The sequence below is a fragment of the Microtus oregoni genome, unplaced genomic scaffold (genome assembly GCF_018167655.1).
Source record: "Microtus oregoni isolate MIOR12 unplaced genomic scaffold, Mior012 000067F_000, whole genome shotgun sequence".
NCBI classification, from domain to species: Eukaryota; Metazoa; Chordata; class Mammalia; order Rodentia; family Cricetidae; genus Microtus; species Microtus oregoni.
The window spans coordinates 1,571,598-1,586,314 of record NW_024543953.1 but is presented as its reverse complement, the minus strand read 5'-3'; the positions used below and the strand labels follow the sequence as shown (position 1 = coordinate 1,586,314).

General features: G+C 39.3%; 1 protein-coding gene across 1 annotated transcript in view; it reads right to left on the bottom strand.

The window, feature by feature from the left end:
- LOC121440230 (AF4/FMR2 family member 2-like) overlaps positions 1-14,717 on the bottom strand; it is a 496,090-nt gene that overhangs the window by 327,074 nt on the left and 154,299 nt on the right. The window contains exon 2 of the mRNA XM_041640968.1: positions 6,322-6,442. Coding sequence (XP_041496902.1) covers positions 6,322-6,442 — 121 coding nt within the window. The remainder of the gene's footprint in view (positions 1-6,321; positions 6,443-14,717) is intronic.

Genomic DNA, 14,717 nt, shown 5'->3' with positions numbered 1-14,717 from the left:
TAAGATAAAAATAATAGCTGAGTAGTGATAGTATATGTCTTTAATAACAGGACATTAGAGGAAGAGGCAGAGTCAGGTGGATCTCTGATTTAGAGGCTGGCCTGTTCTACAGAGTGAGTTCCAGGATATCCAGTGGCTATAAGGAAAAACCTTGTTTCAAAGAGCCAATGATAATAATAATAGTGATAATAATAATAATAATAATAATAAACAATTATGATATAAATTTAAACAATAAACAAAACCAAAGGAAACTGTGGAAACAAGAAATGAGTCACTTAGTAGAAAAGCTTATCAACTCATTTGACTTGTCAGAAGAGAGAGAACTTCCTGCCACAGACAAGAAAGTCCCACTGAACTGGATACAAGTCTAGCTTCACAGTGCATGAAACTATAGAGGAGCACCTAACAACTTAGGGCTAAAATTCCTCAAAAAACATGAAGACAATGTGTACTCCACTTGTTTCTAGGATCAAATACACATACACATAAAGCTTTAGTCCATAGTTAAGAGCCTACATTTTCCTCACAAATCTTTCTGTATTGACACAGACATGCCAAAGTGCTTCATATTTCTCAGACCCCCTTAAAAACGTTCTTCTCAGCATTATAACATAAATGTGAGTTTCAAAGTTCCAAACTACAAAAGTATCCCCAAGAAGATAGTTTCCACCCACAACCAAATCTGCAGAGAGTCAATATTCTATTCCATTGTGACTGTAGTACATTAAAAACAAAGAAGAAAAATAAGTCAGTAAGGAACATGATCGAGTCTTTCTGTCAAGAAAAATCAGCAGGTGCAAGGGAAGGGTTCTCGTATTGTCTAGCTTATGAAGCATTGATAGTATTGGATAAGTTATGATGTCATGACTTAAGGCACTACAGACCTACCACCACAAAATTTGATTTTCTATTTGATAAGCATTTCCATTGTAACAATAAGGAAGAGTTTTTGTGTGTCTATAATTTTACTAATAATTTGGAAACCAACTTGAGGACTGCCATTGCATATTTGGATACTCCAAGGACAGGAAACCCATCATTAGTCTTGGTCTATGGAATTTTTTCTGGCATGCATCATTTTTTTCTAGTGTTGTGATATGACGATAAAATGAGAAATATTCCTCATTTATCTACTAGTGAAGCCTTAACATGGGCACAACACCATATGACAACTGATTATCATTTCCAGAATAAATAAAATTACCATATAATAAACCTGTTTCTATACTACAATTACTTCTCTTAATAGTTACGGCTTAATAAAAAAAAAAGCTGCTCATCAAGGACCAGGGCAATAAGTGACTATGCCACCACCCTAAGCCTGACTAAAGCTTTCTTTGTCTATCCCAACCTGATGTATCTTTATACTAGCAAGTGATGGAGGAAGGTCATTGGCTAATAAAGGAACTGCCTTGGCCCATTTTATTGGTTGGAAGATAGGTGGGAGGAGTAGGCAGAACAGGACACTGGGAGGAAGAGGAAGTGAGGTCAGTCTCGACAGCTTTCCTCTCGGGAGCAGATGCCTGAGAGAGACGCCATGCCCCGCTCCCGGGATGAAGCTGCGACCCAGGATGGACATAGGCTAGAATCTTCCTGGTAAGCGCACCTTGGGGTGCCATACACAGATGATGAGAAATGGGCTAAATTAATATGTGAGAATTAGCCTAGAAGAGAATGGGCCAAAGCAGTGTTTAAATGAATACAGTTTGTGTGTTGTTATTTCGGGCATAAGCTAGCCGTGCGGGCGGCTAGGGTGCTGGGGACGCAGCCCCGCTGCCCTTATTACTACAAGCAAGGATGTTGATACTTTGACAATGTTGAAAAGTTCTCTAAATGACTTAAAAAACACACTGCTTCCATCAAAAAATGCCACAGACCCATACAATGCACCTCATTAAACAGCAATCACTATGAAGGTACAAGATTACTAATTTTTATGACATAAAATAATAAAACCAATGGTTCTTCACATTACAACAATGTTAAGAATTGGGTGGATATTGAGAAATAAAGATACACACCCCCAAGTAGGGTTCCCTTTTTGAACCCATCCAAAGATGTAAAGCTCAATTGATCAGTTCCTCTTTCATGTTAAAATGCCCATCATCTTTGATTTTTTTTCCCAAAATGGTGGCTATGATTTCTTTCTGTACTCTCTCCCATCTTCATTTTATTCTGAAGATTTGTTACCATTCTCAAGTTCTGCCTCCATTTTTCTTGCTGTGTCTTGTGATTACTTATGTTTTTTTTAATTTATATTTGGTTTAATCTCCTTTGGGACCTTGCTATACTCTTCATTACTAATCCCTGCATGTTCCACCTCACCAGGGTAATCTCTAGACACATTAATGTTTCTCTCATGTAAAGGTAAACTTCTATGGGGCTAGAGAGATGGCTCAGTGGTTAAAAGAACTTTCAGACGATCTGGGTTCAATTCCCAGCACATGCATGATGGCTCATAACCACACATAACTACAATTTCAGACAATCTAACACCCTCTTTTTGCTTCAGCACACATGTGTTGCATATACATACCTGTAGGAAAACACTCATATACAGTAACAAAACAAACCTCAATATATAATTGTTTGTTTTACTTTCTTCATGCAAGATAAAATTCACATTGATTATCTGTCTTTCTGTATTTAACCATTTCCTGCCCATTCTCCAAATTGTAGCAATTTGTTGCCCACAACTTTCCTAAGGTTTTAAATTATACCTTAAGTTTAAAATTTAACAATAAATTTATAGCACTTAAATTCCTTGGTTTCCTGGGGAAACACTAGTAGCAAATCTGTTCTCCAGAGAATCTTTTATTTCTTTGGTTCTCATTAAATGATTCTTTCCTCTAGTGATCAGATCCTTTTGATTCTTTCCAGGACTCTGATTTTACCACATTTTACCCCTTAATTGTTTCTATTTCCTAGAAGTCTCATTTTGTCTCTCTTCACATGATACTAGCTAGCGTATATATTCTCGTAGCTTTCTTGTGCCCCTCAAATCTCTCCCTTGACTTTTCCTGTGAGTTCCAGACTTGGGTATCCAATGACTTTTCCTTGTGATCCCACTTGCATTCCATATGCAACATGGCCCAAACTATATTATTTTCTCTATAATCAGCCACACTGTTTTCCTCCTAAACTACTTAATAATGAGAACCACTATCTCCTCATTAAGAAACAAACAACCAGAGGTTCCTCATCCCTCCTACACTTCCTGGTCATCCTGCAGGGGCTATACTGCCCAATACCTCCTCTCTCTTCCTATCCCACCCAGCTTACATCCAGAACACGCCCCCCTTCTCGTCTCCCTCCCTCCCGCCCCTCTTTGGCAGCATAGCATCTCCCAGCTCAGCCTGCTTGGGCGCTGGGACCGAACCAGAAAAGGGAGGGCAAACGGGGGAGGGTGGTAGTTCCTTTGTCTCCATAGCCTGCCTGCAGCAAGCAGGGTGGGCCCTTTGTTTGCGAGCTACCCAAGCAGCACGGAGTTCCAATCTGAGCACCAGGAGAGGCATCATTGGGAACCTTCATCTGGTGATGGATGGAGATAGAGACAGAGACCCACACTGGAGCACTGAACTGAGCTCCTAAGGTCCCAATGAGGAGCAGAAGGAGGGAGAAGATGAGCAAGGAAGTCAGGACCACGAGGGGTGCACCCACCCACTGAGACAATGGGGCTGATCTATTGGGAGCTCACCAAGGCCAGCTGGACTGTGACTGAAAAAGCATGGGATAAAACCGGACTCTCTGAACATGGCGAACAATGAGGGCTGATGAGAAGCCAAGGACAATGGCACGGGGTTTTGTCCCTACTTCATGATCTGGCTTTGTGGGAGCCTAGCCAGTTTGGATGTTCACTTTCCTAGACATGGACGGAGGGGGGAGGACCTTGGACTTTCCACAGGGCAGGGAACCCTGACTGCTCTATGGACAGGAGAGGGAGGGGGAGAAGAGTTTGGGGGAGGGGGAGAAGGGTGGGAGGGGGGGAGGGAAATGGGAGGCTGGGAGGAGGCGGATACTTTTTTTCCTTTTCTCAATAAAAAAAATAAATTAATTAAAAAAATTAAAAAAAACGATTCCATGCTAGATCAAAATTGAGTACAATAAAGGATTATTTATTTAGGGGTAGACTCACAGATTTATTTATTTAGGGGTAGACTCCTGTTCCTCTGCACAAATGAGAAACAGGAACCAGCCAGAAGAGAGAATGAGCACACGCTTTGCGTCGGAATTTATAGTATAAGAGGCCACGCCCGAGTTGGCTGGTATCTTAAAGGCTACTGGCTAAAGGAGTTTCTACACACATGTGTATTTTCAAGTGTGTAAGTGCAGGCACACATTTGCCTTAGCACACATGTGGAAGTCAGAGGATAGCTCAGGTGATGGTGTTTGCCTCTTGCCTCATTAGTTACAAGTGTATTTCCTGCCGTGGTTGCCACACTGAATGGCCCAGGAGCCTCAGGATTCACCTGACTGTGCCTCCGATCAAGCTGGAGGAGTAAGGTTATCATGGACACACACAATCATTTTTAATTCTATGTGGTTCAGGGGATCTGTGTTCATGCCTGTGGAGTACTGCAGAAGTGCTCTATCCACTGAGCAATCTCCACACTTGCATCATGCTTTCTAATGACCTAGGAACACTTTTATTTTATCTAGTGGAAACGATGTGGTAATAGGTTTGAATTGAGCCCGCCTCTTCAATAATTCCAGTGTTATGAAGCAGATCTAACTTGGTTAAACACAACTCCAGCTTTTGTTGATAAAATGGGAACTTTACAGGCTTGCTCATATCGGATATTTCATATGAATATGTTTTTATATTACTATTCTTCCAATAACTAATGTTCTGATTTTTCCAAAACATGTAATTTTTGATTTACATTCACAAAAAAAGAAACAAACAACCAGATATTCAATCCTTCTTATCCCATATTACATTTAGTTAGACATTCAACCTTGTCATTTAAACCTCCACACTTTTCTTCAATACATCCTGTCATGGGTTTCCCTTAGCAAATACAATAGCTCCTTAAAGTTTCTCTGACTATTTCTATCACCAATGTTATCGCTCATTCAAGAAACTCTCTTGTCACCAGAGTAGAAATTCCCTGAAAACAGGGATTCTAAGACAGTGATTAGTACAGAGTGGATCTTCACAATATGTAATTTAAATTAACCATATATCTAAATGTTTAAACATAGAACATAAATTGGATCAACTGAAATTGTAAAAACATTTTTGGTGTGTGTGTTTGTGTGTGTGTGTGTGTGTGTGTGTGTGTGAATATGTGAATTGCTGATCATTTAAAAACTAGTAGTTTAGTCTGTCAGTCTTACAGAACTTGGAAGGTACCCAAGTATATAAATCAAGAACTCTTTTCTTTTTCTAAACCAAAAAGCTTAAATCTTGCCTTACTAGCCACCAATGCAAACCACCAACTCTCTAGACCAAAGTAGAATCTGGACCTACTCTGTTTTCATTGAGAACATTTCTTTTCCAGAAGTCTTTTAACTGATGCCCTTCTTAAATTACCTTTTGAATATTGATTCCTTTATCTCTTTTATTGGTTTAGTCTCATTAAAAATTATACACTAATACATTTTTAATAAAACCCAACCATCCACCAATAATACAATAAAACTCTCCTCTTCTAATTTCTTTTCAGTTACCCCTAATCTCCCCCACCAAAAAAGGTCAGAGCGAGTCATCACAAAATCAATTTTTGTAGTTATAGCTGTTTGATCCTTCACAGAGATCCATAGGAGGCTGAATGCCACTGGAAAAAAATCAACCTTTCTTCCCTCCATCCTCTGGTTGAACAATCTCCTAGCCCATGACTATTAGATACAAGGAAACAAACATTACTGGCTTATTTTCATTTGCCATGAAGACAAGGAATTTTTTGAAAGAATTATTAAAGCTATCTGTAGCTATTACTAAAGTAAAATGGAAAAAATGTATCAGTCTTGCAGTAGATGATAGTGATTCTGAAGCTCATTAGTCCTGCCCATTGACATTCTATTCATGTCTTCATGGTTTGCCTGGCTAAAGACATTGGGAAGCAATGAAGGGATATTTTGCTGTAATGAGAGTTGGGCTGTGAGGGGCTCTTTGAAGACAGTCTTACAAGCCAGAGAAAGCAAATTTTATTTTGGGAGATATCCTTTGAAACTTACAATTGCCTCCAAAGCAGAAACACATTTATCTTGTAGACTAGCTTTGGTGCTTGAAAATAAAGTTAGTGTTAATAAACATGTTCAAAACTGTAGCAAAAGATTTGTCCAGAAAGATAAATTACATACATATTCAGCTACCTTGTAGGGCTCCCCAAAAAGATCAAAGCCTGAAGAAAAGAGATCGTCTTCTTGCTGAACTTCTTGACTTCTCCGTTCCCATTCCCTCTTTTTAAGTGCACTACGGTCCTGTTCATAGTGACTGACATGAAAAAGAAAAGACAAACAGAGGGAAAATTAATTAGCCATGAAGTAATTTATATTTCCGTTGGTATTCCTAGGAAGAAAAAATGTAAGTCAATCCTACCCATGCTGCATAAAGAACAGAGAATCCTTTTGTTTATCTTTACTAACATGAAAATTGAGAAAGAACCCAGAAATTTGCTCATTAGATGTTGTACCTGTGGTCATGCAAGAATGTAGAATTCTTCTCCCTTGTTCTTTTTTGATTATTAGATGTAATTTCACCCTCTGAAAATCCAGTCTACTTTACAGAGGATTGCTGAATTAAGGTTACATCATGTTGTCAACCACCTGGGGCCATGAATGCACATATGCCACATAATACAAAGGAAACAAATGATTAAAGTGTGGCTCTTTATGTAAACCGAAGTCTTCCCAAAGTCTTTACCATATTTTAATTACCATGAGTGAGTTTAAGAACATTAAGCCATCTTATGTAGAAGTGAACAGGTGAAAATATTAAATTATTTAAATCCTTGCATTCCTTTTAATTTGGATGTTCTTGTTTTGATTTTTTGATTATTTTGTTGTTGTTGTTGTTGTTGTTGTTTCACAATTGACCAGGAGTCCTTTGGGAAAACTGTTTAGAAAAAAAGGGGTCCTAATTAAAACAATAAACAATTGACTATCATTGAAAAAGATATGAGGCAAAAGCATTGAATGAACTTGATATAAAGCTGTTTTATAAAGACTACCTATGAGAAGTTCATCGAATTTTAGACTTTTCCTCTGAAATATTGAAAGTTTCCAGACATCATTTAAGATCTAGTCTAGGACCTTGGAGGTTACAGAACGCAATGTTTCTTTATTCAGAAATTTATTTCTCATTGGGACCTTGGGAGCTCAGTCCAGTGCTCCAGTGTGGGTCTCTGTCTCTGTCTCCATCCATCACCAGATGAAGGTTCTATGATGATATGCAAGATATTCGTCAGTATTGCTCTCGGATAGGGTCATTTCAGGTTCCCAATCCTCAGCTACCCAAGGAACTAACTGGGAACCTCATGTTGGGCACTTGGGAGCCCCTCTAGGGTCAAATCTCTTGCTCACCCTAAAGTGGTTCCCTTAACTAAGAATTGTGGTTCCGTGCTCCCCTATCCACCTTTCCTTTATCCCAATTCTCCTGATTCCCCAAATCCCCCCTCCTTCCCTTCTACCTTTTCTCTCCCCATCTCCCCTTACCCCCATCCCACCCCACCCCCAAGATCCTAATTTTCTCCCCGGCAATTGGGTCTACTTCCCTTAGCCAAGAGGATAACTATATGTTTTTCCTTGGGTTCACCTTCTTACTTAGCTTCTTTAGATTCACCTATTGTAGACTCCGTGGCCCTAATTTATGGCTAGAAACCAATTATGAGCGAGTACATCCCATGTTCATCTTTTTGGGTCTGGGACACCTCCCAAGGTCCCAATGAGGAGCAGAAGGAGGGAGAACATGAGCAAAGAAGTCGGGACCACGAGGCGTGCACCCACCCACTGAGACAGTGGAGCTGATCTACTGGGAGCTCACCAAGGCCAGCTGGACTGTGACCGAAAAAGCATGGGATAAAACCGGACTCTCTGAACATGGCGAACAATGAGGGCTGATGAGACGCCAAGGACAATGGCACGGGGTTTTGATCCTACTTAATGTGCTGGCTTTGTGGAAGCCTAGCCAGTTTGGATGTTCACCTTCCTAGATATGGACGGAGGGGGGAGGACCTAGGACTTACCACAGGGCAGGGAACCTGGACTGCTCTGTGGACTGGAGAGGGAGGGGGAGAGGAGTGGGGGGAGGGGTAGAAGGGTGGGAGGAGGGGGAGAAGGGTGGGAGGAGGGGGAGGGAAATGGGAGGCTGGGAGGAGGTGGAAACTTGTTTTTTGTTTATGTTTTTTTTTCTTCTTTTCTTAATAAAAAAAATTATAAAAAAAAAGAAATTTATTTCTCTGACAAGCAACATTCCAAATTAAACTCCAAATCTATGTGATTTATGCTAAAATTGAGAATCCCTAACACAAATATCTGAAACTCAAAATTCCCCCAATTATGAAAGTTTAAAGTGCTTACGTGATGCTAAAAGTAGAAAAATTCCACATTTAATAGTAATGTGGCAGGTCAAAATTTAAATGCAAATATACTAAACATACTCTCTAAAATTTCCTTCACATTAAGAGCATAAGATTTATATGTAATATAAAATAAATTCTATGTTTTGATTTGGGTCTTTTCCACAAGATTTATATGTAGGAACCTGAGAGGAGCAATAACAACTAGCTTAGCAAAATATGTCTACTGGTACAATAGTGGCATAGATATTACAGAAGAAAAGAAGCACTTTCTGGTTTAATTTAAATCTCAGTTCATAGGACAAAAATCTATAAGTGCATAGGGCAGAAGCCCTAGAAGAGAACCTAGCTCTATAATTTTGCCCCTAGGCTTTTAATCTCCATATTTCTATAGTAGTATACTTCTCAACCCTCATCAGAGAAAATTATTTTTGCAGTATATGGTGAATAATCCACAACTGATAAAAATGAAGGCAATATGATATTGTACAGTTCACAGGCCTAAGTAAGACATCTGTATCACATACTTCCCACCCCAGGGCTCAGGGTTCATTTCAGAAGAGTGGGTAGAAAGATTCTAAGAGCCAGAGATAGTAGACACATGAAGATTATTTTCTAAATATTACAGAGTTATTGTACACACTAACAAATAGCAACTATGACTAAATGCATGTATATATGACCCATAAGAGATCAATCCATCTAAATTCCCAGAATGGACAGGAAAGAAGTTCATAACCTCCCCTCAAAAAATCACACACACACACACACACACATACACACACACACACACACAACACACACACACACGAAAAACTACTTACAAATAATGGCTCTGTGGGAAGTAAAAGTCAATTTTCTTAGAGATGTGGCCTCTGAGAGGCTACCCATGCTCTATTAGATTGTCCTACAGCCATGCACACTTGATGAATTTAATTTAAAAAAATGAGCACATGAAATTGGGAAGGAAAATTTTGATGAGGGATAAGGAAGAAGCTGTAGGGTAGGGAGTATGGGATAAATTTGACCAAAACATTGTATTTGTATATGAAGTTCTAAATAAAAAAGAACCAGGTATAGTAACACAGGCCTTAATCACATTACTCAAAAGGCAGAGAGGCATGTGGAGTCTGTGGTGGTTTGAATAAGAGTGGCCCCTATTTGAATGGTTAGTCATCAGGGAGTGGTACTCCTTGAGAAGGATTAGGAGGTGTGTCCTTTTTGCAGCAAGTGTGTCACTGAGGGTGAGCTTTGAGGTTTCAAAAGTTCACGTCAGGCTCACTGTCTTCCTCTTCCTACTGGCTGTGGAACCAGATGTACAACTCTCAGCTACTTTTCCAGTATCTTATCTGCCTATGTACTGCCATGCTCTCCACCATGTGATAATGTCTTGCCTGGACTATTGTATAAACTGGACACAGAGAACCCGCAGAGAGAGGACTACTGAACTTGCCTAAGGTGAGATGATCTTTCGGGGTTCCTGATTCATTTTGAAAGAGTCTGCGAGACATTCTGCAGGACACAACAGATAGTGACTGAACTGACTTTGAATTTTCCTGCTTCATGGAAATGTCTGCTGGATACCATGGGCCTGAAGACTGAAGATGGATGCCCCAACGGTACAGAGGAACTTTGGGTGGCTGTCCAGGCAGTGAGATGTCTCTGTCATTTCTAGAGTTTAAAAGTTGCTTTTTTCCTGTTTGCTTAGGTAGTATTGTATCTTTCTGGAGTCTTTGATGGAGTTAAGAATAGTTAGTTATATTTATAGTTTTCCTTAGTTATGATAAAGATTATTGTAACTTTTACTTGATAACTGTTTTGTTATATGTAATTTTGCTATGTTAAAGTTAAAGCCTTTTTTTTGTTTAAACCGAAAAAGGGGAAATGATGGAGGAAGGTCATTGGCTAATAAAGGAACTGCCTTGGCCCATTTTATTGGTTAGAGGATAGGTGGGAGGAGTAAACAGAACAGAACGCTGGGAGGAAGAGGAAGTGAGGTCAGAGTCTCGACATCTCTCCTCTCGGGAGCAGACACCTGAGAGAGACGCCATGCCCCGCTCCCGGGCAGACACATGGCATGAAGCTCCAACCCAGGATGGACTAGGCTAGAATCTTCCCGGTAAGACCGGTTCTCACAGATTATTAGAGATGGGTTGATCGGGATGTGAGAATTAGCCTGTAAGTGCTAGAGCTAAAGGGCCAAGCAGTGCTTAAAAGAATACAGTGTCTGGGTAATTATTTTGGGGCATAAGCTAGCCGAGCAGGCGGCCAGGGTGCTGGGAATGCAGCCCCGCCACACACCCTAATTACTACAATAATGGACTAAACAATTAAAATTGTAAGCAAGTCCCAATTAAATGCTTTCTTTTACAAGAGTTTTTTTTTTTTAAAGGAGGGAGAGTTGATCCTGAGGTAGCAAAAGTGGGAGAGCTGCCCCTGCTCCCCAAAACCTGCAAGACTTGCGAGAACAGGTAGTACAATAGAGTCATCTCTGTTAGATCAGGTGTGGGTGAGCCAGCCTCAAAGTTTTAAGCATGGGACAAATATCCCAATTTATCATTTTACTTCTGGTAGCATGGGCAGAGGAATGATACCCTCCCACCTACCCATCAATGTCTGAGGCAGGTGGGAGATCTGACTCTTTTGTCATAAGAATGGGAGAACTATCCCTGACCCCCACCAGCTGTAAGACTCTTAAGTAGACCCTGTGACTCACCAGGGAACTAAATTAAGTTAACTCTGTGTGCACAGGTGTGAGTGAGTAAGCCCCAAATGTGTGAACATTAGAGAGCTATTTCCATTACCTATCCATCTGGTGGGTGGCATGGACAAGAAAGAGCTGCCCTTCTCTCCCAGCCTCTCACAGGCCCTAGGAACACCTTGGGCAGGTAGAAGAGCTTACCCTGTGGTCCTAAGAGTAGGAGAGCTCTTCCTGTCCCACACCAGGTGCAACACCCAGAACTAAGGATATGATTTTCCATATCATTCACCCCATCTATGATCTTCTGGAGCACATGAAGGGACCGGACCCAAAGCTGCACTATAATCACAACATATGGCAACAACAGGATATCCAGGAAGATCCCTAAGAAGGGCCCAGCATCTATAAGGTAGTAGAAACCAGAGGCCTCAAACCAAACCAGTGACTTTTTGCAATAAACACTTGCAAGTAAAGATAAGTGGAAAGGGGGGTTTATCACATGACTACTGTATCACACTTTAGCTCCCATGATCAATTTTTTAAACTTTTTTTCCCTTTTTAAAATTTTCTCTTTCTTTTACCTTTTTTTTCTTAAATTTTGATTTATTTGGAGTGTGCAAATGGGTGGAGAGCACATGCAAAGTTATGGGTAAATGAATGGGATCAAGATACATGATATAAAAGTCACATAAAATAAATAACTAAATGAAAAGAGTTTCTTTGATCTTCGTCTCTCTTCACAGCAACAGAACACTGTTAAAGAGGATCTCTGTGAATTTGAGACAAGTTTGACCTGCATACTGAGTTCTAGGCCAGCCATAAATAGATATATAGTGAGATTCTATTTCAAAATAAATAAATAAATAAATAAATAAATAAATAAATAAATATTTTAAAATTAATCGATGAATCTGAAATCTGAAAGTGAAATTTAATTATATAATTATATAAATGTGCATAACAAAACTAGCAGGTAATTTACATATATTATATCCTATGTAATGTATGTGTTTCCTTCTGTATACTAAGAAAACCATATTAAAACTTAATTAGATAATTGTCATACAAATTGCCATAATTAAAAAGGGGGTTTAAAGAAAGATGTATGCTAATATAATAGTGAAGTTGGTGATTTTGAATATATCATAAACTCCAGTGCCTAGTAAGCTATTTCACTTATAAGTACCATAATTGTCATCTACAAAATGAGGGTCTAGAGCAGTGCTTCTCAACCTGTTTGTTCCTATCCCCTTTGTGGGTGTCAAATGATTCTTTCACAGGGATTATCTAAGACCATCCTGCATATCAGATATTATGACTCATAACAGTAGCAAAATTACAGTTATGTGGTAGCAATGAAAACAATTTTATGGTTGGGACCACCACAACATAAAGAATTTTATTAAAGGGTCTCAGCATTAGGAATGTTGATAAGCACTGGTCTAGAGAATCAACTACACAGTTTAATAAAAAAATGTGATGGATGCTACTACACTTAATAAACCACCCTTCGTAGGAATCTTGGGACTGTCAAATTCAACACTTGGATTGATGAGACTATCATTGGCATAAACAACCTTTATTTTTCCACTTTAAAATGGTGACAACATTTCTACAGTATTCAGGTGTACCTCAATCTTTCATAATATATATTTAGTATTTAGCTAAAGTATTGAGGATTTCCTGCGTATATTATCACTGTGTGAAGAAGGAAAAGAAACCCTCAGGATTCCTACAAAATCCTAGGCTCCACATGGGGTCTTGAGTAGTTGAGACTGCTGTCATGTCCAGACTCTGAAAGCTAACCTATCTAGTCTCAGATGTCCTCTATAGTTCCAGTCTTCCCTTCAGGCTGAGGTACAAACATTACATGTTAACATATATCCAGTGTCCATGTTGGAGGCTGATTTGTAATTAAGCAGGCATAGGAGCAGCTTCAGTCCTTTTACTATGGCATGGTACTGTAACCTTAATACTACAAATAGACTATATGTAATTCAAGCTCATCAGTTTATCAAAAATGTAAGAAAAATGGTGCCCGAGGTGGGGATCAGTAACAATTTCAAGCTATATTTGGCATTGTACAAGTAGGAGGATTTTTGCAATAGAGGACATTCATTTCTTTGCTTTACATAGCAGATGTTTTCAACACAAAAGCAAGAACCGAAGGCTCCTATTTTTGAGGAATTGTGAGCAAAATGTCAGTTGCCTAGCTATCTGTTCACTTTTTGCACCTGACAGTTCAAAATGACAAGTCCATAGATCACATTTAATTCTCCCATGAAGAGAACTGAAGTGCTTTGGTATCTTGGCTTTGCAAACTACCTTCTTCCTCCTCTGAGGGAAAGACATAATTAAAACCCTAAAGGGAAAAAAAAAAAGAAAGCAAGAAGAAAAGGAAACGTTCTTTAACTTATATGACAGCTCTTCAAGCGGCCAGCAGTAAGGGCACTTTAGGGGTTTTAGCCCTAGCTTTGATTTGTTAGGAGACTCTTGGCTGCATTTTGTATCAGTTCATTAGCTACCAAATTCCAGATGCAAATTTGAATAGCAGATTGAGCGTGCACACGGGTGTTATCTGTTGCAGGCAAAATTGCCTGCTGCATTTTTTAACACATTTAACAAAGAACAGTTAATTCTTATATCTCTGGTGAGAAAGAATTTACTCTCCATAGAGTTCTACTGTTCTTGGACAGCAACCAAATAGGTCCAACTTTTTTTTTTCCTTTCAAGCTCAGCATGTTGTTGTATTGAAAGCTTCACATGGTGAAGTCTAATGAGGAATGAACTACATGGTGATGAGGTTTTCAGTGTATAACGTCACTGATTTCTGACTGAAACCAACATTACTAATTTGAAGCACCAGCTAATTAAAACCACAGCTATGTATTTAACCTCTTGTTATACCTACTGCAGTTTATAATTATGAGGACCTCTTCATCTACTCAATTAAATTTCTTACAATTCAGGCAGGTTGCGTTTGAACCTGTGAACCCTGCAGACACTGCAACAAAGTCTGTTTGTCCCCTGAGGATTTGATGTATTGTATCTTTATGCTTGGACTTTTTTTTTTCTGTGAGGGAGCAACTGGGGAACCAACATAGAAAGCTCAAGCCAGAAATGAGTTGCTTGACATATTGATAGACAATCTGAGTTTATTAAGGAGTCAAAGGAAAAGTGATTCAGGACTATCAAGCCAAAAAACCATCTTCCCATTGAAAGGTTCAGCCCCAAAATTCAACTCATTGTCCCCAACTCTTATTATTAGAATTTTTTTTCAATGTTTTCTCCTAGATATAATGGCATTTATCATATTAGGATGATATAAAACCCCTGACTACTGAAAGACAAATATACTCCTTGGTTAAAGACCCAAAAGCCTCTGCCTACCTCTCGTATGTTTTGGGATCCTTATGTCAGCTGTGCCCATACAGAGAGGTTTCTTTTATCTGATGTCATCTTACCATCCCTGTTCCACTCTATACAGTAGT